This window comes from Solanum stenotomum, chromosome 5 (assembly GCF_019186545.1).
Source record: "Solanum stenotomum isolate F172 chromosome 5, ASM1918654v1, whole genome shotgun sequence".
NCBI classification, from domain to species: domain Eukaryota; kingdom Viridiplantae; phylum Streptophyta; class Magnoliopsida; order Solanales; family Solanaceae; genus Solanum; species Solanum stenotomum.
Window position 1 is genome coordinate 19,084,050 of NC_064286.1, and position 27,307 is coordinate 19,111,356.

At 38.0% G+C, this 27,307-nt stretch overlaps 1 protein-coding gene and 1 pseudogene across 1 annotated transcript; one reads left to right on the forward strand and one right to left on the reverse strand.

Moving 5' to 3' along the window:
• Positions 1–17,601: 17,601 nt before the first annotated feature.
• LOC125863746 (uncharacterized) lies at positions 17,602–20,696 on the reverse strand. The gene is made up of 3 exons (XM_049543763.1): positions 20,088–20,696; positions 18,624–19,983; positions 17,602–18,422 (listed from the first exon to the last, which is right to left on the reverse strand). The coding sequence occupies exons 1-3, from the start codon at positions 20,694–20,696 to the stop codon at positions 17,602–17,604; spliced, it is 2,790 nt and encodes a 929-aa protein (XP_049399720.1).
• Positions 20,697–24,335: 3,639 nt separating this feature from the next.
• LOC125863747 (multifunctional methyltransferase subunit TRM112 homolog A-like) lies at positions 24,336–26,424 on the forward strand (annotated as a pseudogene).
• Positions 26,425–27,307: the final 883 nt, after the last annotated feature.

Here is a 27,307-nt window from a genome sequence, read left to right on the forward strand (position 1 = left end):
AGCGTTTAGGGATTTAGGGTTTAGGGTTTAGGGGTTAGGGTTTAGGGTATAGGGTTTAGGGTTTAGGGTTTAGGGTTTAGGGTTTAGTGTTTAGGGCTTAGGGTTTGTGGTTTATGGTTTAGGGTTAGGGTTCAGGGTTAGGGTTTAGGGTTTAAGGTTTAGGGTTTAGGGTTTATGGTTAAGGGTTTAATGTTTAGTGTTTAGGTTTTGGGTTTTAGGGTTTAGGGTTTAGGGTTTAAGGGTGTAGGGTTTGGGGGTTTGGGGGTTAGGGTTTAGGGTTTAGGGTTTAGTGTTTAGGGTTTAGGGTTTTTGATTTATTGTTTAGGGTTTGGGTTTAGGGATTTAGCATTAGGGTTTAAGGGTTATGATTTAGGGTTAGGGTTTAAGGTTATGGTTTAGGGTTTAGGGTTTAGGGTTTAGGGTTTAGGGTTTAGGGTTTAGGATTTTGGATTTGGGGATTAGTGTTAGGGTTTAGGTTTTATGGTTTAGGATTTAGGGTTTAGGAGTTTGCATTTAGGGTTAATATTTTTTGGTTTAGGTTTTAGAGTTTAGGGTTAGGGTTAGGTTTTATCGTTTTGGATTTAGTGTTTAGGATTAGTGGTTTAGGATTTAGTGTTTAGGGCTTAGGGTATAGGTTTAGTGTATAGGGTTTAGGGTTTAGGGCTAGTCTTTAGGATTTGGGGTTTAGGGTTTAGGGTTTATGATTTATGGTTTTGGGTTTAGAGTTTAGGGTTTAGGGTTAAGGGTCTAGGATTTTTGCATTCATATTTAGGATTTAGGGTTTAGGGTTTAGGGTTTAAGGTTTAAGATTTTCGATTTAGGGTTTAGGGTTTACTATTTTAGGTTTAGGATTTTTGGTTTAGGTTAGGGTTTAATGTTTAAGGTTTCGAATTTAGGGTTTAAGATTTAACGGTTAAGGTTAGGGTTTAGGGTTTTGGGGTTAGGGTTTTGAGTTTAGAGTTTATGGTTTAGGATTTAGGGTTTAGGGTTTATGGTTTAGAGTTTAAGGTTTAGGGTTTTAGGGTTTAGGTTTTAGGGTTTACACTTTAGGGTTTTGGGTTTTGGGTTTAGGGTTTAGGGTTTAGGGGTAAGGGGTTAGAGGTTAGAGTTTAGGGTTTGGGGTTTAGGGTTTAGGGTTTAGTGTTTAGGTTTAAGGTTTAGGGTTTATGGTTTAGGGTTAGGCTTTAGGGTTAGGGTTTAGGGGTTAGGATTTAGGGTTTATGGATATCATTAAGGGGTTTAGGGGTAATGGGTTAGGGTTTAGTGGTTAGGGTTCGGGGTATATGGCTTAGTGTTTAGAGTTTGGGATTTAGGGTTTAGGATTTAGGGTTTAGGGTTTAGGGTTTAGGTTTAGGGGGTTAGGGTTTACGGTTTAGTTCTTAGGGTTTAAAGTTTGGTATTTAGCGTTTAAGGTTTAGGGTTAAGGTTAAGGGTTAAGAGTTTAGGGTTTAGGATTTTGGATTTAGGGTTTAGGGTTAAGGTTTAGGTTTTATGGTTTATGATTTAGGATTTTGGGTTTAGGATTTAGAGTTTAGGGCTTAGGGTTTAGGTTTAGTATTTAGGATTTAGGGTTTAGGGTTAGTCTTTAGGATTTAGGGTTTAAGGTTTAGGGTTTATGGTTTAGGGTTTTGGGTTTAGAGTTTAGGGTTTAGGGTTTAGGGTTTAGGGTCTAGTGTTTTGGGTTTCATTTTTAGGATATAGGGTTCATGGTTTAGGGTTTAAGGTTTAGGATTTAGGATTTAGGGTTTAGGGTTTAGGATTTAAGGTTTAGGTTTTATAGTTTAGGTTAGGGTTTAAGGTTTAAGGTTTCGAGTTTAGGGTTTTAAATTTAACTTTTAGGATTAGGGTTTAGGGTTTAGGGATTATGGTTATGGGTTTAAGGTTTAGGGTTTAGGGTTTAGCGTTTAGGGATTTAGGGTTTAAGTTTTAGGGGTTAGGGTTTAGGGGTTAGGGGTTAGGGTTTAGGGTTTAGGGTTTAGGGTTTAGTGTTTATGGTTTAGGGTTTGTGTTTTATGGTTTAGGGTTAGGGTTTGGTTAGGGTTTAGGGTTTAAGGTTTAGGGTTTAGGGTTTATGGTTAAGGGTTTAATATTTAGGGTTTAGGTTTTAGGATTTAAGGTTTAGGGGTTTAGGCTTTAGGCTTTAGGGTTTAGGGTTTAGGGGTTAGGGTTTAGGGTTTAGGGTTTAGTGTTTAGGGTTTAGGGTTAGGGTTTATGGATTTAGGGTTATGGTTTAGGGGTTATAATTTAGGATTATGGTTTAGGGTTAGGGTTTAGGGTTTAGGGTTTAGTGGTTTAGGGTTTAGGGTTTTGGGGTTAGGGTTTAGGGGTTAGTGGTTAGGGTTTAGGGTTTAGTGTTTAGGGTTTAGGGTGTATGGTTTATGGTTTAGGGTTAGGGTTTAGGATTAGGGTTTAGGGGTTAGGGTTTAGGGTTTAGGTTTCATAGTTTATGGTTAAGGGGTTTAAGGTTTAGGGTCTATGGTTTCGGGTTTATGGGTTTAGGGGGAAGGGGTTAGGGTTTAGTGGTTAGGGTTCATGGTTTAGGACTTAGTGTTTAGAGTTTGGGATTTGGGATTTAGGGTTTAGGGTTTAGGGTTAAGGCTTAAGAGTTTAGGGTTTAGGATTTTGGATTTAGGGTTTAGTGTTAGAGTTTAGGTTTTATGGTTTAGGATTTAGGGTTTAGGATTTTAGATTTAGGGTTTATTGTTTATGGTTTAGGGTTTTGTGTTTAGGGTTTAGAGTTTAGAGTTGAGGGTTTACGGTTTAGGGTTTAGGGTGTATGGTTTTGACTTTTGGAGTTAGGGTTTAGGGTTTACGATTTAGGTTTAGGGTTAGGATTAATGGTTTAAGGATAAGGTTTAGGGTTTAGTGTTTAGGGTTGAGGTTTAGGATTTAGGGTTTTGTTTAAGGATTTTGATTCAAGGATTTAGGACTTAGGGTTTGGAATTTTGACTTTAGGATTTAAGATTTAGGGTTTAGGATGTATGGTTTAGGTTTAGCGTTTAGGATTAATCGTTTAGGGTTATGATTTAGGGTTTATGGTTAATGGTTTAGGGTTAGGGTTTAGGGTTTAGAGTTTAGGAATTAAGGTTTAGAGTTTAGCATTAAGGTTTAAAGGTTTAGGGTTTAGGATTTTGGATTTAAGGTTTAGAATTTGGGTTTAGGGTTTAGGGTTTAGTATTTATGGTTTAGGACTTAAGGCTTAGAGTTTAGGGTTTAGGGTTTACGATTTAGTGTTTAGGGTTGATGGTATAGGCTTTAAGGTTTTGTGTTTAGAGTTTATGGTTTAAGGTTTAGGGTTTAGGGTTTTGAGTTTTAAGTTTATCGTTAAAGGTTTAAGGTTTAAGGTTTAGGGTTTAGGTTTTAGGGTTTAGGGTTTTGGGTTTTGGGTTTTGGAGTTTAGGGTTAAGTGTTTAGGGTTTAGGTTTTAGGTTTAGGGTTTTGGATTTAGGGTTTAGGGTTTTGGGTTAGGGTTTAGGATTTTGGGTTTAGGTTTTATGGTTTAAGGTTTAGTGTTAATGGTTAAGGGGTTTAGGGTTTAGGGTCTAGATTTTAGGGTTTATGGGTTTAGGCGTTATGGGTTAAGGCTTAGGGTTTAGGGCTTAGGGTTTAGGGTTTAGGGTTTAGTGTTTAGGGTTTAGGATTTAAGGTTTTGGGATTAGGATTTAGGATTTATGGTTTAGGGTTAGTGTTTAGGATTTATGGTTTAGGATTTAAGGTTTAGGATTTATGGTTTAGGGCTTATAGTTTATGATTTAAGGTTTAAAGTTTAGGGTTAGGGTTTTTGCTTTAGGGCTTACAGTTTAGAGTTTAGGGTTATGGTTTAGGCTTTAGGGTGTATGGTTTTGACTTTAGGACTTAGGGTTTACGATTTTGGTTTAGGGTTTAGGATTAATGGTTTAGGGCTAGGGTTTAGTGTTTAGGGTTTATGATTTAGGGTTTAAGATTTAGGGTTTAGGGGTTAGGGTTTAGGGTTTAGGGTTTAGGGTTTAAGATTTAAGGTTTAGGGTTTAGGATTTTAGATTTAGGGTTAAGGGTTAGTGTTTAGGTTTAATTATTTAGGGTTTTGGGTATATGGTATAGGATTTATGGTTTAGGGTTTTTAGTTAAAGGTTTAGGGTTTTGAGATTAGGGTTAGGGTTTAGGGTTTAGGGTTAGTCTTTAGGATTTTGGGTTTAGGGTTTTGGGTTATGGTTTAGGGTTTTGGGTTTAGAGTTTAGGGTTTAGGGTTTACGATTTTGGTTTAGGGTTTAAGATTAGGTTTAGTGTTTATGGTTTATGATTTAAGGTTTAGGGTTTTGGGTTTAGGATTTAGGGTTTAGGGTTTAGGGTTTAGGGTTAAGGTTTAGGAGTTAGGGTTTAGAGTTTAGGTATTCAGGTTTAGGGGTTAAGGTCTAGGATTTATGATTTTGGATTTAGGGTTTAGGGTTTTAGGTTTAGGGTTTATAGTTTATGGTTTAGGGTTTAGTGTTTAGGGTTAGAGTTTAGGGTTTAGAGTGTAGAGTTGAGGGTTTACGGTTTAGGGTTTAGGGTGTATGGTTTTGACTTTTGGAGTTAGGGTTTAGGGTTTACGATTTAGGTTTAGGGTTAGGATTAATGATTTAGGGATAAGGTTTAGGGTTTAGGGTTTAGGGTTTAGGGTTTATAATTTAGTTTTTAGGGTTTAGTGTTTAGTGTTTAGGGTTTAGGATTTAAGGTTTAGGGCTAGGGTTTAGTGTTTAGGGTTTATGATTTAGGGTTTAAGATTTAGGGTTTAGGGGTTAGGGTTTAGGGTTTAGGGTTTAGGGTTTAAGATTTAAGGTTTAGGGTTTAGGATTTTAGATTTAGGGTTAAGGGTTAGTGTTTAGGTTTAATTATTTAGGGTTTTGGGTATATGGTATAGGATTTATGGTTTAGGGTTTTTAGTTAAAGGTTTAGGGTTTTGAGATTAGGGTTAGGGTTTAGGGTTTAGGGTTAGTCTTTAGGATTTTGGGTTTAGGGTTTTGGGTTATGGTTTAGGGTTTTGGGTTTAGAGTTTAGGGTTTAGGGTTTACGATTTTGGTTTAGGGTTTAAGATTAGGTTTTGTGTTTATGGTTTATGATTTAAGGTTTAGGGTTTTGGGTTTAGGATTTAGGGTTTAGGGTTTAGGGTTTAGGGTTAAGGTTTAGGAGTTAGGGTTTAGAGTTTAGGTATTCAGGTTTAGGGGTTAAGGTCTAGGATTTATGATTTTGGATTTAGGGTTTAGGGTTTATAGTTTATGGTTTAGGGTTTAGTGTTTAGGGTTAGAGTTTAGGGTTTAGAGTTTAGAGTTGAGGGTTTACGGTTTAGGGTTTAGGGTGTATGGTTTTGACTTTTGGAGTTAGGGTTTAGGGTTTACGATTTAGGTTTAGGGTTAGGATTAATGATTTAGGGATAAGGTTTAGGGTTTAGGGTTTACGATTTAGGTTTAGGGTTAGGATTAATGATTTAGGGATAAGGTTTAGGGTTTAGGGTTTAGGGTTTAGGGTTTATAATTTAGTTTTTAGGGTTTAGTGTTTAGTGTTTAGGGTTTAGGATTTAAGGTTTTGGGATTAGGATTTAGGATTTATGGTTTAGGGTTAGTGTTTAGGTTTTATTGTTTAGGATTTATGGTTTAGGGCTTATAGTTTATGGTTTAGGGTTTAAAGTTTAGGGTTAGGGTTTATGCTTTAGGGCTTAGAGTTTAGAGTTTAGGGTTATGGTTTAGGGTTTAGGGTGTATGGTTTTGACTTTAGGACTTAAGGTTTAGGGTTTAGGGTTTAGTGTTAGGGTTTAGAGTTAAGGTTTATGGTTTAGGGTCTAGGATTTATGATATATGATTTAGGGTTTAGGGTTAAGGTTTAGGGTTTAGAGTTTAGGCTTTTTGGTTTAGAGTTTAATGTTTTGGGTTTTGGATTTAGGATTTAGGGTTTAGGTTTTATTGTTTAGTGCTTAGGGTATAGGATTTAGGGTTTAGGGTTTTGGGTTTATGGTTTAAGGTTTACAGTTTAGGATTTAGGAATTAGGGTTGAGGGTTTAGAGTTTAGGGTTTAGGATTTAGGGTTTAGTGTCAGGGTTTAGATTTTATGGTTTAGGGATTAGGGTTTACATTTTAGGATTAGAGTTTAGGATTTAGAGTTTAGGAATTAAGGGGTATGGTTTGTGTTTAGGGTTTAGGGTTTAGGATTTAGCAATTAGGGTTTAGGGTTGAGGATTTTAAATTTAGAGCTTAGGGTTTTTGATTTATAGTTAAGGGTTTAGGGTTTAGGGTTTAGAGTTTCATTTTAGGTTTTAGGGTTTAGGGTTTGAGGTTGTTAGTTTTGGGTTTAGGGGTTAGGGTTTAACGTTTAGGGTTTAGGGTTAGGGTTTAGGATTTATAGTTTAGGTTTTAGGGTTTAGGGTGAAGGGTTAGGGTTTAGGGTTTAGAGTTTAGGATTTAAGGTTTAGGGTCTAGGGTTTTAGGTTTAGTGTGTAGGGTTTAGGATTTGGGATTTCGAGTTTAAAATTTTGGGTTTCGAGTTTACGGTTTAGGGTCTAGGGTTTATGGGTTTAGTGTTTAGGGGTTAGGGTTTACGGTTTTCGGTATAGGATTTAGGGCTTAGTGTTTAAAGTTGGGGGTTTAGGGTTTAGGTTTAAGGGTTTAGGGTTTAAGGTTTTGGGTTTAGGGTTTAGGGTTTAGGGTTTAGGGTTCAGTGTTTAGGATTTAGGGTTTAGGGTTTAGGGTTTAGGATTTAGGATTTAGGGTTTAGGTTTTAGGGTTTAGTGTCTAGGGTTTAGAATTTAGGGTTTAGGGTTTATTGCTTAAGGTTTAAAGTTTAGGGCTTAGGCTTTAGGATTTAGAGTTTAAGGTTTAGGGTTTAGGGTTTATGGTTTACGATTAGGGTTTAGGATTAATGGTTTTGGGTTAGGGTTTAGGGTTTAGGGTTTAGGATTTACGGTTTAGGATTTAGGATTTAAGGTTTAGGGTGTACGGTTTAGGATTTAGGATTTAAGGTTTAGCGTTAGTATTTAGGTTTTATTGTTTAGGGTTTAGGGTTTAGGATTTAGAATTTAGGGTTCAGGGTTTGGGATTAGATTTTAGGGCTTAGGGTTTGGGGTTGTAGGTTTAGGGTTTAGGGTAAAAGGTTTAGGGGTTAGGGTTTAGGGTTTAGTTTTTTTTTTTTTCTGAAGAACGACCCTTGAGGGGGTCAGGGCTGAGCAACACTTCAAGGCCTTATCATATATATAAAAAACAAATATACAAAGAGGGGGACTCCAAACCTAAGGTGGGTCCTAGGTCGACCTACCTACTAAGGTTAGTCAACTCAACCCAATACAGTATGACATATTATTTAAACTAAGCACCTAGAGAGGACTCTCTCTTAATACAAAGTTACTAATAATACATAAACAAGGGAGACTCTCCCCTTACACGAACTTGAAACTAAGCCTACTCAAACTACTATATCTAAAAGACATAGTAAATTTGAGAATAATATAGCTCATGAAACAAAAGTTTTTGTACTTCATTTTTGTATTCCATGGTCCACCATCTTGTGATCAAATTCTTCAAAGAAACTCTGTCCTGCCTCACTCCAAATATAGCTGAATGAAATTGCCAAATGTGATTAGCGAAATGTCCAGTCACAAAGATGTGGTCAATCGTATCCCATCCAGACTTGATGCAGCAGGAACACTTAACAGGAGCCACTCCAAATGAAGTTGTTTTGTCATTTGTAGGAAGTTTTCCTCTCAAGGCTCTCCATAATAGAAAGGAGACCTTAAAGAGAATGTGTATGTGGCAAATATATTTGTACAACTTGATTTTGGGCCTTTTAGTTATGATACTCTCCCATGCAGAAGCACAACTGAATCTTCCATTATCAGTAAGTTTCCAGATAGGTTAGTGTACAACACCTTCTTAAAACTGAATCTGCATATTTAAAATCTTTGGGACCATTAAGGGAGGTGCATGCTGTCTAACCATATTTTCATTCCACCCTCCATTAAGAATGTATTGAGAAACAGTAGTGTTGTTGAGCCTAGTGCTTTCATTGGTATTATGAGCAAGAGGGCCTTCCCCTAGCCAATCATCCCACCAAAAGCTGCAAGTACCAGAGTGAATCTTCCAAATGATGTGTTCTTCTACCTTGGGTTTGTTTTGGTTCATATATTTCCGAACCAAAGACTGACCCGTATCCCACTTCTTAGCAACAAGATTAGCTCTTTGACAATACTTGGCCTTGATGTTCTCCCAAGATGCCTAGTGATATTTTTTCTTGTCTTTTTCTCTTCCCCAGAAAAAATCTGCAGTTAATCTTTTGATGTATTGAAGGGTGGTTTTGGGAGGGGAAATAGTAGCCATGGTGTGAATGGGAATGGACTGGAGGACATGCTTCACTAGAGTTAATCTACCCCCAAAGTTCAGCATCCTAGCTTGCCACCCACTAATCCTTTTAGCTACCTTATCAACCAGCTGAGAGTAGTAGATAATTCTCTGCCCCCCAATGTACAAAGGACATCCCAGATAGCTAATGGGACTGTCCTTCTGTGTAGATCCAGATTCCTCCTAAATCATTTCAGCAATGTCTTGATGAGAATCTACAGGAAGCATGAAGTGGCTCTTGTCTCTATTAATAAGCTGGTCAGACACCTGTTCATATGTAGTCAGAGTCTTCATAATAAGTTGAATAGCAAGTCTTTTTCCTAAGGTAAAAATAATAACATCATCTGCAAAGCTAAGATGGTTTATCTGAGGACCTCTAGGTTCCATATGAAAACCTTGGTAGTTCTAATTCAAATAAAGATTGTTCAGCATCCTTGAAAGCACTTCAACACCTAAAATAAATAGGGCTGGTGACAAAGGATCACCCTATTTCAAACATCTAGTAGAGTGAAAGAAGCCATGCATGACTCCATTAATGATAACAGAGTACCAGTTATTGGTCATAATCCTCCAGATCATATCAATGAAGAACTCACTAAAACACATTTTCCTCATAACCAAACAAGTGTAAGCCCAGGACACTATATCATATGCCTTGGCCATATCTAGCTTGATCACTACATTATCCCCCTCCTTAGGCTTCTTGATGCCATGAATTATTTGTTGAGCCAACATAATATTCTCTAAAATACTTCTACCTCTTACAAACCGACTCTGATTTTCTAAAATGAGATTGGACAAGATGGGAGCAAGTCTGATACTAAGGAGCTTGGAAATGATCTTATTTGAGAAGTTGCTCAAGCTTATAGTCCCGAATTCAGATAGTTTGTTGGGATGATCAATCTTTGAAAGAAGAACCAAACAAGCATGAGTCATGTATTTAGGCATACTGTGTCCACAAAAGAAGGCTAGCACTGCTTTGTAAAGGTCTTCTTTGATGATGTCCCAACACACCTGGAAAAATTTCCCATTCATACGATCAGGTCCTGCTGCTGAATGAGGATTCATGGCAAACACCGCCTGTTTCACTTCTTCAACAGTAGGGTCAGCTTTTAGAGCCTGATTTTGTTCCTCAGTGACCAGTCTAGGAATGCATTGAAGGATCTACTCATTGATGTTATCCTGGTAGCCTGTGAAAATGTTTTGGAAATGCTCACAAGCAGCCCTAGCAATATTAACATCTCCTTGTATCCATTCTCCACTTTCATTATTGATCTAGTGGATGAATAACTTCCTCCTTCTTCCTCTCATGAGAGCATGAAAATATTTTGTATTAGCATCTCCCTCCCTGAACCACTGAAGTTGAGTCTTCTGTTTAAAAATAACAGCCTCCATTTTCATAAATTTAATGTATTCAGCATTAGCACATTGGAGCTTTGTTCTATTGTTTGTAGTATTATTGTGAAGCACCTCTGTCTCTGCATTTCTAACCTTTTCTTCAAACTCTTTCACAATAGCAAAGATATCCACATATTCTCTTTTGGACCAAGAACTGAGAGTAGAAGTCAGCCTCTTCATCCTTTGGTGCAGACACCATATAGGATCCCCTGTAACTTCTCTTTCCCAATAGTTTTGGACAGTGCTCATGAATGTTTCATTGTCCACCCATAAATGCAAGAACTTGAAGTATTTGATAGTGTGTTCCTGTTTGTCAATCATTTCCAGTAATAAAGGACTGTGATCAGACCCTACTGAGGGCAGGTGTGTGATAACAATCTAAGGCATTTTTTCTAACCATTGGTCATTAGCCATGGCCCTATCAAGTCTCTTCCACTCTTGCTTCTTCAACCTTGTTATTGCACCAAGTGAATTGAGAACCACTGTACCCCAGATCAATAAGCTCACTTGCTTCTATCACACTGATGAACTCAAAACTCTTGTTCATATTGTAAGCTATTCCCCCATTCTTTTCATCAATAGATGTGATCACATTAAAATCACCCATTGTGCACCAAGGAATTTTCACAGTGGTCAGGTGAATGAATTTGTCCCACAAAGGACTTCTAAGCTCATCCTTACACTTGGCATAAACAAATGTGATCATGAATTACTCAGGGCTCCTTGTGTGTTTAATCTCACAAGTCGCTTGTTGATCATCAGATTCTAAGATGTTACAATCATAGTCAATAGTCCAAAAAATCCAAATCTTACCATTTTGGTTAGAGAAAGCATTATCCATATTCAGTTGAAGTCTGTAGTTTTTTAGTTGGGAGTTATCAGAGAAAGGTTCAAGAATTTCAATCATAAAGAGATTGTGAATTTTCTTGAGATTTTGGACTCTTTCCAAGGATCCTTTGGTATTTGTACTCCTAGTATTCCAACACATGGACCTAGTGTTGGGTTTGCTAGAATTAGCGGATGTGCTCATAGATGTTTGTCTGGTTTGCTGTCTAACTTGTTTTCTCCCTCTAGGTGATAGACATTGTTGATCAGCAACTATGTGGATTTCTGCTTGAGACTCACTTTGGAAAGTGGATCCAAAGGCCTTAATCAGGTGAGCACTAGTCTCATCCCCATCCATATCCTCTTCCTCTTCATTAAGAGATTGAGTGTCTTCATCAATTTCATCATCAGAGTTTAAAACATCATAATTTGATTTACGATTAGCCTTGCCTGTATGTAGTTGTTGATTCTGATTTCCTGCAACCCTCTTGCCCTGATCAGTCTTGTCATTTCTTTCAGCCTCTTGTTGTTGTTTTCTCTTAATAGCTTCCTTTTTTTTCTTTCTTGGTCTGCCTTGTGATCTATTGTTGGTATGCTTCCCTGAGTTCTCATTACTAGGTTGGTGTTGCTACTCATCTGTGTCAATATTGTTATCCCTCCATTGTTGTTTGTTAGGAGTACCTTCAGCACTAGTAACCCTTGACAACTGCTGAATCTGAGAGTTACCAGCACCCTTCAAATTGTTACCAGCTTCCTAAATTTGAGCCTTAGCACCCTTTTCTGCTTCCTTGACACCTGAATCCCTTTGGACCTGCTCAGAGTTGACCCCTTGAATCTGGTTGTGTTTTCTAGGAGTATTCTGAGTATTCTTCATTGGAGTAGTGGTAGCAGGAGGTCTAAGGTCTATACTATGGTCAATGTGAATAACCTCTTGCAGAACATGAGTCAAACTCCCCCCTTTGATAACCCCTTCCTGCAAGTTAGTTGGATTATCCTTACACCTCCCATCCATACCTCCAGTAACTTCATCAGTCATTATAACATTCTCAATAAATTTAGTATAAGGGGAATGGGGTATAGGGAGAACTGAGTCAATACATGTGGTCTTGTTGCTTGTGCTGGCTGCAGCCTATTTTTCTTGCATACTTATGTTATTGTGAAAATTTAATAGGGATGGATCCATCGCTGACCCTTGTAATTAATGTATTTCTTGGCCTGAAGTTTTGTTGTTGTGGCCTTCCTCGGCATTGCCTTTGTCTTGTTGCTCCTGCATTTCTAAATTAATATAATTATTATGAGTATGAATTTTAGTTAGCATACCTGATTGTGTTGGCTCCTTTTGCATGTTGTCTTTGGCTCCTTTATATTGAGGTGAGACAGGTCTCCATGCAGCCTTGGGGTTGGGTTGTTCCTGAATTTTGTTTTGCTTTCTTTTATGAGTCTGCCATTTTTCTTCTTGTTCAAATAATTCCTGCTCATGTTGATTTTGTATATGAGTCTCCCTCTTTTTAATTGGATGCTGCTGAACTTGTGAACTTGTAGTTGCCCATGATATATCACTGTCATGAACCTGTATGATTTTAGTGTCTCCTTTCTCTTGCTCACCCTTAGTCTTGTTCCTTTTTTCAGCTTCCATTTCTTTCCTTTTTTTCAAGTCCTCATCTCTTATTTTGATAGTACAAACATTATCCATATGCCCTTGGTGTTTGCAATACATACAATACTCCGGGATTCCGTCATATTGAACTTTTTTCCACCTTCCTTTGTTTGGGTTAGAATTCTTAAATCCCACCCAAACATGGGAGGTCTTTTGTTGGTAAGATCAATTTGAATCTTCACCCTGGCCATGCTGCCTCTAGTCTTCTGAGAGAAAGGTGAGTTAAGATATAAAACCTTACCAATGGGGCTCAAAATAGTCGTCAAGAGGACCTTGTTATAATAATGCCATGGGAGTTCAGGTAAGGCTACCCATATGGGGACTATAGGGGTTTCTTCTTCCGGTGTAAATTCAGGAATCCATGCTTGGATCCTCATCAATTGACCTTCTATACTCATTCTTTGTTTAGTTCAAATCGTAACATAATCAAACTCATTATCAAGATCAGTATACACATGTCTAGAGTTATCATTATCAAGATCAATATACACATGTCTAGAGTTATAATGAGTTATTTTTACTCCCTCAGTTAGCTAAGTCTGAAGGGTAAAACTTTTCCTAATGATCTCCATTATGGGCATGATGTTGGTGAATTTGCCCACTAAGGTGTGTTTACAGCTTTCAACACGTTTAATATTATAATCATCCTCTTCTAACCGTACTACAGGCAGCCCCTGTCTTGTGGTAAATACAGGACTATCCAACACAATAGGGATTTCATTCTTGGACTAGTTATATCGTAGATAAGCAGCAAAGGATTGGACAATAGTGAAAGGCACAGGTTTAGGAACTATGTCCTGTTTAACATTATTATGGGCCTGACCAAGTTGCTGATTGTTTGGTTGTTTCACATTGCCTTGAGTTATATTATTGTTATCTTGGTGAGTAGCATTTCTATTCCTCTGAAGATTAGGATTATACCTAGTATAATTGTTGGAGATCTTAGGGAAGTTGTTCTAATAAACCATGTTGGCTCTATCGTTGCCCTGTTGAAGTCCATTTGTTCCTCCCTGTTGATTTATGTCCTTATTCTGATCCTTTTGGCCCTCTTTGTCTTTTTGAACCTGCTTGTTTACCTATTTCAACAATTCAACAGTTCTATTGATTTGCTCATTTACCACATTGTGTAAATGAGCCTCAGTGTTAGTAGCATCAGATTGACTAATATTTTTCCTAATTGGTATACCTGACTGCCCTTCTTTGCCTTTAGCCTGTTGCCTTTGACCTGTTTGTTCATTCATTTGTTGCTAATCATGCCCAGATTTTTCATTTGGCTTGTCCTATTTTGATGTGTCCTGTATTACACAAGGAATAGAAGTTGGAGTTAGGCTCATTGAGTTACCTTTTAATTCCAAAGGAAAAATTCAAAGATTTATCTTCTTCAGATAAATTTTCTAAAGTTTGTTGTTGTGTGATCTAATCTTTGGCCTATTGCTCATTTAAATTCATTGGCTGCATTGAATTGATTTCCTCATACATTGTTCTTGCCCCTGCAGGATGAGTTACACCCAAATGGATGTTGTGTCCTGTAGAAGTAACTGGGAATGAAACAGTCCCTTCCATGTCCTGATCATAGGGTTTAGGATTTAAGGTGTAGGATTTAGGGTTTAGGGTTAGGGTTTAGGCTTAAGGGTTTTGGGTTTAGGGTTTAAGATTTATGGTTTGGGATTTAAGGTTTAGGGTTTGGGTTTAGGGTTTAGGGCTTAGGATTAATGGTTATGGGCTATGGTTTAGGGTTTAAGATTTAGATTTTTTTATATATATATTTGAACGACTCTTGAGGGTGTCAGGGGCTGAGCAACACCCCCAGGCCTTATCATATATAAAATTCAAAATATACAAGGAGGGGGACATAGACCGTGTCTCTAATCCTAAGGTGGGTCAAGAGTCGACCTACCTACTAAGGTTAGTCGACTCAACCCTATACAATAAGATGTAATATTAAACTAAGCACCTAGAGAGGATTCCTCTCTTAATACAAAGTTACTAATAATACATAAATAAGGGAGACTCTCCATTTACACGGAGAGAAAAAAGAACTAGGCATAATCAAACAACTATACCTAACGATATAGCTCATTCGAAAAGAATGTATCACATGAATCCAAGTGCAATAAGTTTAGTAATTATATGCTCTCTAGTTCTGCAAATAAATCCTCTTGCTGCAATTGATAAACACCACCTAGAGCTCCTATTCCTTCGACTTCACTGAAAAGCAAAGCTAATAATGTTATTAGCATTGCCTTCCTTGTTGTCGACTTCAATGATCAACGTGGGTATTTGATCTTTTTCAACTTTTTTCTTCTGAAATTTTGTACTCCCATTTTCTCTAACAGATAGCTCCCTTTTACTGCTGGGCAGTTGTTGAGGAGTATAATAATGTTGTATAATATCATTTTTGTGACTATGTTTAGCCAAAAGGTCTGCTGTATTATTAGCCTCCCCGTAAGTGTGAACACATTGAAAGAATACACATGGGTTAGCAACTAATTCCAATTCCTGTATATACCTGCGTAACCTCCAAGGAGGAATAGACATCTGCGACAGCCACTTGGTTAGTAATTTAGAGTCAACTTCTAACAAGATATTATTGTAACCATGTTGGATGCACCAATTCAAACCATAACAGGCAGCTTGCACCTCAGCTTGATCATTTGTTCCTTCACCAAATGGTATACCAAATGCATAGATAATGTACCCTCTATCATCTCTTAGGATGCCTCCTCCTCCAATTTTTCCAGGATTATATAACGCACTACCATCTGTATTCAATTTATAGCTACTAAGAGGAGGAGTTTTCCACATAACTAATGTAACCTTTGTATCATGTTTACAAAGTTCAATACAATCCACTACTGTTGACCATGTTACTGGAAGCTGAAGGTAAGGAAAACCAGACTTAAGAATTAATAACATATCTTTGAAAATCAGATATTTTACTTTAAGGATACTGGATTTCTTTCCTCCATATTTGGCTGAGCATCTGTTCTTTCATAAATTCCAGCAAATTACTATAGGAAGAGTCTATAAGAGTGTCGTATGAGCTTCATTCTTCCCTTTAATATTCCTCCAGCACATCAGTTGATTAATCAGAGAAGACTGTTGACAATTAATACCCAAACTGCCTGCAAAATATTTCCAAATATGTGCTACAAAATGCCCTTGAATAAAGATATGATCCACTTCATCCCATCCCTGCTTAATATAACAGTAACATCGCACTGGTTCCACTCCAAAATTGGCTAACATTTCATTGGTTGGTATTTTATGTCGTATTGCTCTCCATAATAGAAAAGACATTTTGAATGGTATATATTTATGCCAAATGTGAGAGTTAAGAACAGCAGTGTCTTTTTTACTTCTGCAAATATCCCATGCAAATGTACAAGTAAAATTTCTAGATTCTGTATGTTTCCATACTGCAGTGACTGGAATTCCCTGCACAAACTGAAATTTAGTATCTAAAATGGAAGGAATGAGTAAGGGTGGAACTTGTTGCCTCAGCTTCCTTTCATTCCATTGTCTATTTACTACAAAATGAGCAATTGTAGCATTATTGAGACTTGATATAGAAGTAGTATGATTAGCTAGAGCACCCCCTCCTAGCCAATCATCTCACCAAAAGGAGCAGCTGCCAGAATTGATTTTCCATCCTATATACTCTTCCACTTTACCCTTGTTCTTCATCATATATCTCCACATCAAAGACTGTTCAGTATCCAATTTCTTGGCCACTAGATGAGCTCTTTGACAATATTTGGATTTAAGAAATTGACTCCATAAAGACACCTTTGACCTGAAAGTCCACCATTGTTTGTATTACAGAGAAATGCAAATATCTGATAGTCTTCTTATCCCTAACCCTCCTTCTGTACATGGTAAACTCATGGTATCAAGAGAAGCCCAATGATATTTTCTTTTGTCCTGATCCCTTCCCCAGAAAAAATCTGCAATAATGGTCTCAATGTACTTAATATAGTAGTGTTAGGAGGAGAAATTGCAGCCATAGTACGAATAGGTATAGATTGCAAGGCATGTTTGATCAAAGTAATTCAGCCACCAAAGCTCAAAACCCTTGCCTGCCATCCACAAATCTTTTTGGATACCTTCTCCACTAGATGGGAGCAATAAATTATCTTTGCCTACCAATAGATAAGGGACATCCCAAATAAGTAATAGGACTAGTTTTCTAAGAGAAACTAGTAACTTCATGAATGGTATGTAGAATGTCCTGAGGTGTATTGTCTGGGACCATAAAGTGACTCTTTCCTCTGTTAATAAGTTGTCCTGAAGTCTGTTCATATTCCTTCAAAGTATCCATAATATGTTTCAGGGATTGTCTGTCTGTAGAAGCAAATATAATGATATCATCTGCAAAACTGAAATAATTGATCTGAGGTCCCTTAGGTTCCATAAAGAAACCTTTATAGCTTGGAATCTGATGTAGAGAGTTAAGCATCCTTGTCAATACCTCTGCTCCTAAACTAAATAGGGCAGGGGATAAAAGATCACCTTGCTTAAGCCCTCTAGTAGAGTGAAAGAAACCTTGTCTGTGACCATTAATGATAATAGAGTACCAATTGTTACTCATTATTCTCCAAACTAAGTCAATAAACATTCCCCAAAACCAAATCTCCTTAGGACCAAACATGTAAATGACCAAGACACTCTATCATATGCCTTGGTCATATCAAGTTTGATCACCACATTATTTCCAATCTGTGGTTTTTAAATACTATGAGTAATCTCTTGTGCCAACATGATACTTTATGTTATGCTTCTACCTCTGACAAACCCTGACTGATTGGCTGATAACAATAGGGGCAAAACAGTAGCCAATCGCATGCTCAACACTTTGGAAATAATCTTATTTGTAAAATTACTAAGGCTAATAGGTCTAAGGTCAGTAAATCTGGAAGGCATCTCGGTTTTAGGAAGTAAAACTAGACATGCATGAGACATGAACTTAGGCATAATATGACCATAGAAGAAGGATTGTACAGCAACCAATAAGTCTTCTTCAATTATACTGCAGCAGGCTTGATAAAATTTAACCCCAATACCATCTGGACCAGCTGCTGAATAGGGATTCATAGAAAACACAACCCGTCTGAGATCATCTATAGTAGGCACTGCTTGCAGCATCTCATTCTGATCAGGAGTGATTATTGTTGGAATAAATTGCAGGATTCTTTCATCTATTCTATCATTTTGTCCAGTAAATTGGTGTTGATAATAATCACATGATCCCTGAGCAATTTGTTCCTCACGTTGTATCCACGCCTCATTTTCAATACAAATCTTATGTAGAAATAGTCTCCTCCTCCTACCTCTCATCAAAGCATGAAAGTATTTTGTATTAGCATCTCCTTCCTGAAACCATTATAGTTCTGTCTTTTGTTTAAGGATAGATTCTTCCAATTTCAAATACCTAATGTAAGTCGCATTCATCTGATGTAATTCTTGTCGAAGAGCTTCAGTGTTGTTTGTCATAAGTTCCTCCTCAGATTTCCTAATTGTTTCCTCAAACTCCCTATTGTTGATCTTGGTTTTTTCTCTTTTTTCTCTAATACTGTTCCATGCAGACGAGACAGAAAATAGGCCAGTGGTGTTGAGCTTCCACACTGCCTGATCAGGCAGTTCCTGCTGGAGCTGTAGCTGCATGGATAAAATATGGTGTACCTGGCTCGGAGGAGCTACCCGTAGCACCTTAGGTATGTTCCAATGTCCATCTTCAATAAATTTCGAAACTGAATCATTGTTAAACTTGTTGCTGTTCGAGGTATAATGCGCTAATGGCCCCACTCCTAACCAGTTATCCCACCAAAAGGAACAGGATCCACTTCTGATTTTCCATTGAATATTGCTCTCCACAGTATGTTTATTCTTCATCATCAATCTCCAAGCTTGGGATTCTCCTGTGTCCCATTTTTTACTTATAGGATGGGATCTTTGACAATACTTTGCCCTTAAAAATTCCCCCCAAAGTGTTTGGTTGGATCTAAATGTCCACCATTGCTTGAATTGGAATACTTGACACACATCATTCATAAGTCGAACTCCAATTCCTCCTTCATCATAAGGGAAACTTACGTTTTTCCAAGAGGACCAATGGTATTTTTTCTTGTCATTCCTCCATCCCCAGAAAAAATCAGCCATAATACCTTGAATTTGCTTCATAACAGTGGAGGGTGTGGAGGTAGCTGCAAGAATGTGAATGGGGAGTGATTGTAACACATGCTTAATCAAGGTTACTTTGCCCCCAAAACTCAATAATTTGGACTACCATCCTGCAATTTTGTTCACTACCTTGCTGATCAGTTCCGAGAAATAAATTATCTTAGGCCTGCCAACAAATAAAGGGCATCCTAGATAAGTAAGAGGAGTTTCTTTTTGGTGGAAACCTGTATATTTTTCTATCCTGTCGCAGGTGGTTCTGAAGGCACTAGAGTGCAGCATGAAGTGGCTTTTTGCTTTGTTAATAAGCTGGTCAGATACCCTCTCATAAGTAGCCAATGTATGAATAATGAGCTTAAGAGAGTGCTTCCTCCCAGACGTGAAAATAATAATGTCATCAGCGAAGCTCAGGTGATTAATCTGGGGCCCCCTCCTCTCTATATGGAAGCCATGGTAATGAGGATTATGATGCAATCTGTTCAAGGATCTCGACAGCACCTCAGCACCTAAAATAAATAGGGCAGGGGATAGGGGATCACCCTGCTTTAGGCCTCTAGTGGAGTGGAAAAAACCATGCCTCTTGCCATTAATAATGATAGAATACCAATTGTTTGCCATAATTCTCCACACCATGTCTATGAAGACTTCGTCAAACCCCATCTTTCGAAGGATTAGACAGGTATAAGACCAAGACACCCTGTCGTAGGCTTTTGCCATATCAAGTTTGATCACTACATTGCTTCCAATGGTAGGTTTTTTGATTTGGTGAATAATTTCTTGAGCTAACATAATGTTCTCTGAAATACTCCTTCCCTTAACAAAACCTGACTGATTAGGAGAAATCAGACTAGGCAAGATGGGAGCCAATCTGAGGCACAATAGCTTAGAAATAATTTTGTTTGTGACATTACTCAAGCTAATTGGTCGAAACTCCGATAATTTATTAGGATTACTCACTTTAGGGAGCAAGACTAGGCAAGTATGTGAAAAATACTTAGGAAGCAGGTGGCCACTGAAAAAGGAGTGAATGACTGCCAGCAGGTCCTTGTTTATAATACTCCAGCACTTCTGAAAAAAGCACCCATTCATTCTATCAGGTCCAGCAGCTGAATTGGGATTCAAGGATTGGACCACCTCTTTCAGCTCATCCAAAGTTGGTAACTCCTTCATCCTATCATTTTGCTCCTGCGTAATAATTCTGGGAATGCACTCCATGGGGATTTCATCAATACGCTTCTCCTCTCCTGTAAAGATGTTCTGGAAATGCTCACAGGCAGCCTGTGCAATGTGATCATCACCCTGTACCCATTCATCATTGTCCTTGAGGATTTTGTGGATAAACAACCTTCTCCTTCTTCCTCTAATCAAAGCATGAAAGTAATTAGAGTTACCATCACCCTCTTTAAACCACTGTAGCTGAGTCTTTTGTTTAAGAATAGAATATTCCAACTTCATGAATTTGATATATTCAGCATTAATACCATGAAGTTTTGTTCTCTGTTCTTCAGTATTGTTGTGAATAAGGTCCTCTTCTGCCAGCCTGACTCTTTCCTCAAAATCTCTGACCTTTGCATAAATGTCCCCAAACTACATTTTAGACCAAGCACTGAGAGTAGAGGCAAGTCTCTTCATTTTCAGATGGAAGGTCCACATGGGGTGTCCTTTGTAGGCCTGTTCCAGCAGTTGGTAACTGTCTCTGCAAATGCAGGTTGATCAGCCCAGCAATTAAGAAATCTAAAATATTTAATGTGATTCTCTGGTCTAACCGTCATTTCCATCAGGAGTGGGCAGTGGTCAGACCCCACAGAGGGTAGGTGGGTAATGTTAGTGTGAGGCATGATTTGCAACCACCTATCATTAACCATAGCTCTGTCCAACCTTTTCCAAATTCTGAAATTTATCCCCCTTTGATTAGACCAAGTGAATTTAGGCCCATTAAACCCCAAGTCCATGAGTCCACAAGCTTCAATGACTCCAATGAATTCAATACTTTTTCTCATATTGTAAGGAATGCCTCCCAGCTTTTCATCAGTATCTGTTATAACATTGAAATCTCCAACAGTGTACCAAGGGGTGGCATTTCTATTATCTGCATAATGAAGTAACCTGTACCAAAGGGGCCTTCTGAGATAATCTTTGCATTTGGCATACACAAAGGTCTTGATGTAAGTTTCAGGAGCTTCAGTGTGGTTGATTTCACAAGTAATCTGTTGGTCATCAGTTTCCAGAACCTTGCAAGCTATATCATTTATCCAAAATAACCAAATTTTACCATTGACATTACTAATAGCATTATCCATGGCAAGCATACTTTTAAACATGTTTATATGGGCTTGGTCTGAGAAAGGTTCCAAAGTGGCAATCATAGATACATGATGTATGTTTTTGAGATTCTTGAGTCTTTCTATAACACCTTGGGTATTGATACCTCGCACATTCCATATAATTGTACTAATCATTGGGATGATTTCGAGGTAAAAAGTCTAGTGTTTGGTCTCCCTGCTGTTACAGGAGTGGTTGAGGATGATTTTTTGAGAGGTAATCTTTCCAAATGCAGGCCTCTGGGAGAAAGTCCCTGTTTGTTGGTAACTTGTTGCAGCTCCTTGTCAAATTCTGTATCATTGTTGGGGCTAAACGCTTTGATGAAGAGTTCACTAGTCTCATCATCTTCATCGTGTGCATTGTCAAGTGGATTATGTTCTTCTATTTCATCTTCAGAAATTTCCACCTCATACTCATCTCTTACAGTCACTTTGGCCTGATCAGGAGGTTTTCCCGGAGTGGGGGTGCTGTATTGGGCTCTGAGAGGAATCACATCCATAACTTGCTCCACCATGATGAATTTTTTACAAGGGTTTATTCCTTCCTCATTATTGCCATTTTGAGTCTGTTCTTGGTGATGTTGCTCAGCTTGCTTCTTCTTAATAGCTTCCCTCTTCTTCTTGCTTGGCTTATTCTTCCTCTTGGGGGTTTCCACCTGTTTACTGTAGCTTGCTTTGTTTCCCATATCCTTTGCCATCGAGCCCTTGGGCTGATTATCCTCTTTCCTACTGATATGTACCTGCTGACTTCCTTCAGTACTGTGTTGTACCTGTTTTTGATGCTGTTGGGCAACACTTGTAGTGGTCGCAGGGGCTGGAAGGTCATTCCTAGGGTCAGCCATTTGGTTCTCATGCAAAACATGAGACATTTCCCTCCCCTTAGGTACCCCTTCCTGCAAGTTAGTGTTTTTCTCCTCTACTACCACCCTCCCTCCGAAAACTTCAGCAGCTACAAACAGGGGGGTTGCAGGGGATGGGACCTCATTTTCAACACCAAAATTCTCAACATCAACAATCACAAGGGATGGGGGTATAGGAATCTGATCACCAGATTCCTCAATTTCGATCACAGGAGTTTTAGAATTCATACCTGTTTTCTGGATAGTCTGTTGAGTGTGAGCTGTTTGGACTTGCTGCGTCTGCACCTGAGAATTTTGAGTCTTACATGGATCCTGATTTTGTTGGTTATTGTTGTTTTTCTTCCTGGTTTGTATTTGCCATTGTTCCTCTTTGTGTGTGACAGCAACTTCAGTTGGCCTGCTAGCATTGTTTTGCCTATTCGATTGAAACTTTTCCATACTTTCCTCATGCTGCTGATTATTTTTTGAGTTCAGGTTTGGCGGTTTCTCATAACCTTTCTTGTTTGCTTCCAGCTCCTTCCTTTGTTTTATTACTTCATCCCTTTCCTTCACTGGACATTCTCCAAGAACATGGCCCTGGTGCTTACAGTATAGACAATAAGAGGGAACATCTTCAAATTCTATGATTTGCCACTTACCTAGAGAGGGATCTTTTTCCGCGAAGCCTAGCCACACATGTTGAGGTCTTTCTTTAGTGATGTCTATTTGGACTCTTACTTTTGCCACACTGCCCCTGGTTTTTTGCATAGTTGCAGAGTCCAGATATAAGGCCTTACCAATTGGGGACAGCAATGGAGTGAGGATGTCCATATAATAGCAATGCCATGGGAGCTCGGGTAGGGTGATCCAGATTGGCATGATAGGAGTTTCCTCAGCAGGTTTAAATGTAGGAGTCCACACCTGTAGCTTCATAGGATGGCCTGCAATGAACATCTTCTGTTTTGTCCAGACTGAAATATGATCAGCCTCATTATCCAAATCGATATAAATATGCCTTGAGTTGAAATGTTCAATCTTAACCCCTCCAGTGAGCTGAGTTTGAGCAACGAAACTCTTTCTAATGACCTCCATCTTGGGCATAGCATTAGTAAATTTACCTACCAGAGTGTATTTACATCTTCCCGGCATTTTTTGCATGAAATCCTCTTCATGAAAAGTTATAGAGGGGTATCCTTATCTAGTAGTAATGATAGGGGAGATTATGTCCATGGGGACAGAATTTTTGGTTTGGATGGCTTTGAGTCTAGTAGCTAAGGATTGGAAGATGGTGGGGGGGGAAGGATCCGGGATTTGGTGATTAGCATTTTTTATAAAGGTGCTATTAACAAGAGGTTTATGTTTGAGGGAAAGCATGGACTCTATCGAGCAAAAAGGAGCAAAAGAAGCTAAAAGAATGAAGAAATGAAGATCTGTAAATCGCCGAACCCATTCGGCGAATTGCCAATAGATCGCATATTCGCCTTTTGTTCCAGTGTGCTGAGCCCTGAAGGAAAGGAGCAAATCGGCAATGAAAAGAGCAGTCGGCGTATCATCGAGTGACTCCGCGAAGTAGTGCTACATGGCCCAATTATCCAGGACACAAAGATATTGAAGGCAAATGATGAAAGACGACGAAGTAGACCAAAGGGCGGATCGCCGAATGCATCAGCGATTCCCAGTAACGTCACTGAAAGATCCTTCGGAGCATATTTTCTGAAAACTATAAATACTAGTTCAGTTTTATTCTTAGGGGAGAATGTTACCTTATTTTATCTTGTTTTTAGATTATTAAGTTTGAGACAGAGTTTTGCTAACATTCTCTCTAAGTGTTGGAGAGCATTTTGAAGAACTTGGATCTTTCAAAGGGTTTCAAATTCAAGGAATTGGACTTGGGTCTCTTGGGTTCTCCACTCTTGGCTTGTTTTAAGACTTAATCTTGCATACCCATTGATGGAATTGATATTGGTATACGTCTTTATCTCTTTTACATGCGTAGCTAAAACGCCAATTCTTGGGGTGTGATTTTGTGAATATGGGTTAGATTAGTTATTGGGTCTTGCTTGCTGATAGTCTATTTGTAGTTTAAATGTGATTTCGTTTAGTGATTGTGGATGAATTTAGTGAATTTGTAGTTGCAAATACAAGTTTATTCAAGTGTTTTCGGCTTGCAAGAGAGAGAAGTCATAAAACTAAGACCACTAAATTGATGGCCAGTGTGAGTGGGTCGATATGAGGTTTAGCTCGAGAGAGTGAACCTTAGTTCCATGTCCACACACTCAGCTCGAGGGAGTGAGTGGGTTAAGGTGGAGGTTGTTCTTCATGCGACAAGTGGGTTTCCGAGAGGAACGCATTTGAAACGGGGTAAGTTGCTCGAGAGAGAGCTTAACCCCCTTAAAGTCTAGCCTAGTCACAAATACTGAATGAATTTAATATCAAAAGCATGTACCCAATGATTTTAGTCTATCTCATATTCTTATCACATCCCAAGAATCCCATCTCCATACTTGTATTTTTCCTTATTCTCACTGTTTTGGTTGTTTCTTGCTTACAAACCCCCATTTCATATTTGACGCTTGTGTCACCCTTTTTAATTTGTGATGTTTTCATTCACCAAAGTCTTTAGCTACGAATAGCTTTAGCACTTTTGCCATTAACCACTAATTCTTACGCCACTCTCTTGGGACTCGACCCCAACCCTTGGTTGGGTTACTAAACTATTGTACGATCATAGAAACTTGCATCAGAAGTTGTGTCTTGATTCCGCAAACATCAATCTCCCATGGAGCTTACTCTCAAGTGCATCATTGTTGGATTTGATAAACATATTGGTGATAATTATGATAGGATATTTGCCCGGTCCATGGAGATATTTGTAACACCTCAGATTTTAGAAGAATAGAAAATGCAATTTCTGGGTTTTAGGTGTGACCTACGGCTCCCACCTACGGTTGGTAAGAGCACTTATGGGTCATAGGTGGCATGCGGAAGTGACAAGGAAAAAAGAAGTAAATTTTTTGGAAGTTTTTAGGACCTACGGTGGCCATGCACGGTCTGTAGGTAGACCTACCAACCGTACATGGGCCGCTTAGTTTGAAGGTCTAAAAACAAGTCCCTGAACCACACCTACGGTTGACCAGGACGATCCGTAGAAGGACCTACAGACTATAGGTCTGAACCATCAGTGAAGGTTCGGCAATTTTATTTTAAGGGCTTTTGGGTAATTTCATAATTGATTTAACTCTACCCTTGGCCCTATATAAACGTTTTTAACCCCCAAATTACCTAATTGAACTCATTATCCTAAAATCCCAGAAGTTAACCAAGTTCTTCCCCCAAAATTTCTCTCTCTAAAGGTTGAAGAAGAAGTCTAGGATTTCAGGATCAAGTCTCCAAATTCACCATTGATTGGGGGTTTTTGACATCAAGATATGATAGTATTCACCTATGGAGTTCTTTCCTCCGTACGGTTCCTAAATTCTCCAATATTACAAGGTAGAGTTCTCCAATTGAAATTAGGGTTTTATTAATAATCTCATGGGTTGCTCTCAATTGTGATCCAATTGATTGTTTTATGTATTTTTATGCATGAATTGAGATAACTACATGTTTTTAACTTCAATTCAATTGAACCCATGCATGATCCATAATTTTCTAGATTTTGATCATATGATGAAGCTTTTGAAATATGAAAGATGAATTTATGAAGATATGCATGTTTCTTTATGAATTGTTGTTGTGAAAGGATTTCTCACATATTAAGTTATTGTGAATGGATTTTCTCACATAAATGATTCATAAGGTTGAAAGGTTTTCTCACCTAGGATTGGCTATTCTCAATACAACAAATTTGGCCTATGGCAACACTAATTCTAGAGAACGCTTAAAAAGTGTTGCAAAAAGTATCTAAGAGCACACTTTTAAAGTGTGACCTTTATATCCAGCTTTTGGCGACAAAAATATTGGCAACACTTTGAAAGTGTGCTTTTTAAAGTTATACGCTACACTTATTAAGCGTTGCCAAATCATAGAGCAATTGTCAACACTTATTTATATATATAGTCACACTTTAAATTGTGCTATATTTATAAGTCAAAAAACAACTCTTTATAAGTGTGTCGTATTAATTCTTATAAAAAAAAATTGCAATTAGAGTCCCTCCCCCCCCCCCCCCCCCCCCCAATATAATTTTCCACCAATTTCTAAAAAATAAGACTACTATGGGATATAGTATCATTTTTTGCTAAAATTATAAGATTCCTCCGTAAACGACTGAAAATCAATTTCTCCGGCGCCGTCCAAGGCCTATAAAATCAGAAGTTCCTCGCATTAGCAAATTCTTTCCAACTTCCAAAAGAGGCTGCTAACTCACAATATATTATCATCCAACATCAAGGAAGTCGCGAATGGATTTCTGTTGAAGATCGAGGTTGTGAAATGGGTAGAGAGGGAGGTTGATTTTAATATTGATTTTCTCAAGAACATGTTCCTTAAGGTTGAATGGAAGGAACTGGTGGAAGCTTCTAGAACTATGGGTTACGCCGAACTGCCTGAAATATTGATGTTGCTCTGTTCGACTTAGATGATTTTGTTTAGAAGTTTCATCATGCCCTTCTTGAGCTTCATCTTGAAGAGGGTGCCTTGGTTTGTCCAGAGACTGGCCGGAAATTTCCTTTCAATAAAGGCATTCCCAATATGCTTCTTCATGAAGACGAGATCTGATTAGTTTTTTTTTTCTTTTTTGGATAATGATGTGTTTTGGTTTGGAAAAGGGGATTAGGGTTCTTGATAATAGGGTTTAAGGGGTTTGTTATGATATACCATTTTGATTGTAATGCTATTATTGGAAGACATTGTCGATATTAAGGAGTAATTACTAGAAAAAAATAGAAACAGAGACCTAAATTTCATTCTTAAAGAATTTTACTCCATCTCTTCAGCTAAGTGCCCTTTCTAGATTCTACTCTCTTATGTGATTAGTCAATTTATGACCTAGAAATTTCATTCATGCTAACCCTTAAGCTATCTGTTTGGTTGAAAAATATTTTGGGATTTTGATTTTTTCAGGAAATGGAAAGAAAACAAGGTTTCTTCTCGGCATATAAGGAAGAGGTGGTGTGTGGGTTATCGTCGGAAGGTCTTGAACGAAGAGTCCATTGAGAAGTGGGTCATCCATTACTAGTTTGCTTCGGAGCAAGAAGATCTTGCTTCATCAACTTCGTTTCAGGTAGGATTTTGGTATTTCTCACAAGTTTGAGAAATTTCTGAAATTTTCACACGTTCACAACCTTCTATGATAGTGTATGTGTGTGTGAAAGAAGAATTGTTCTTAGTATGAATTTTTGAAGGAGAATTGGAGCTTCGAGTTAAATCTCTTCGAGTTTTTAATAAATTTTGATATATTTATATATATGATCTGTTAAGTAATTTCTATTTCTACTTGTTTCAAATTTTGTAGAATTGAAGCTGAAATTAAGAATCAATATTTTCAATTCGTGTTCTACTGGTTTCTAAGTATTGTAATTGAATTTTTTTTATGAACTTTGCTAATTGTTACAGGTGCTTTATGTTTTTGTCTTTAAATGGTTTGATTGTTTTTTTTTTTTGGCATTTGGGAGTAATTAGTATGATTTGTTTGAAATGAGGGAAGAACTGTCAGAAAATTAAATCGTATTCATTGTTACAAATTTGTTTATACACTTGTGCAATCATATCTAGAAATGTTTGGCTACTCGAGTGAACTGAAAATCATCT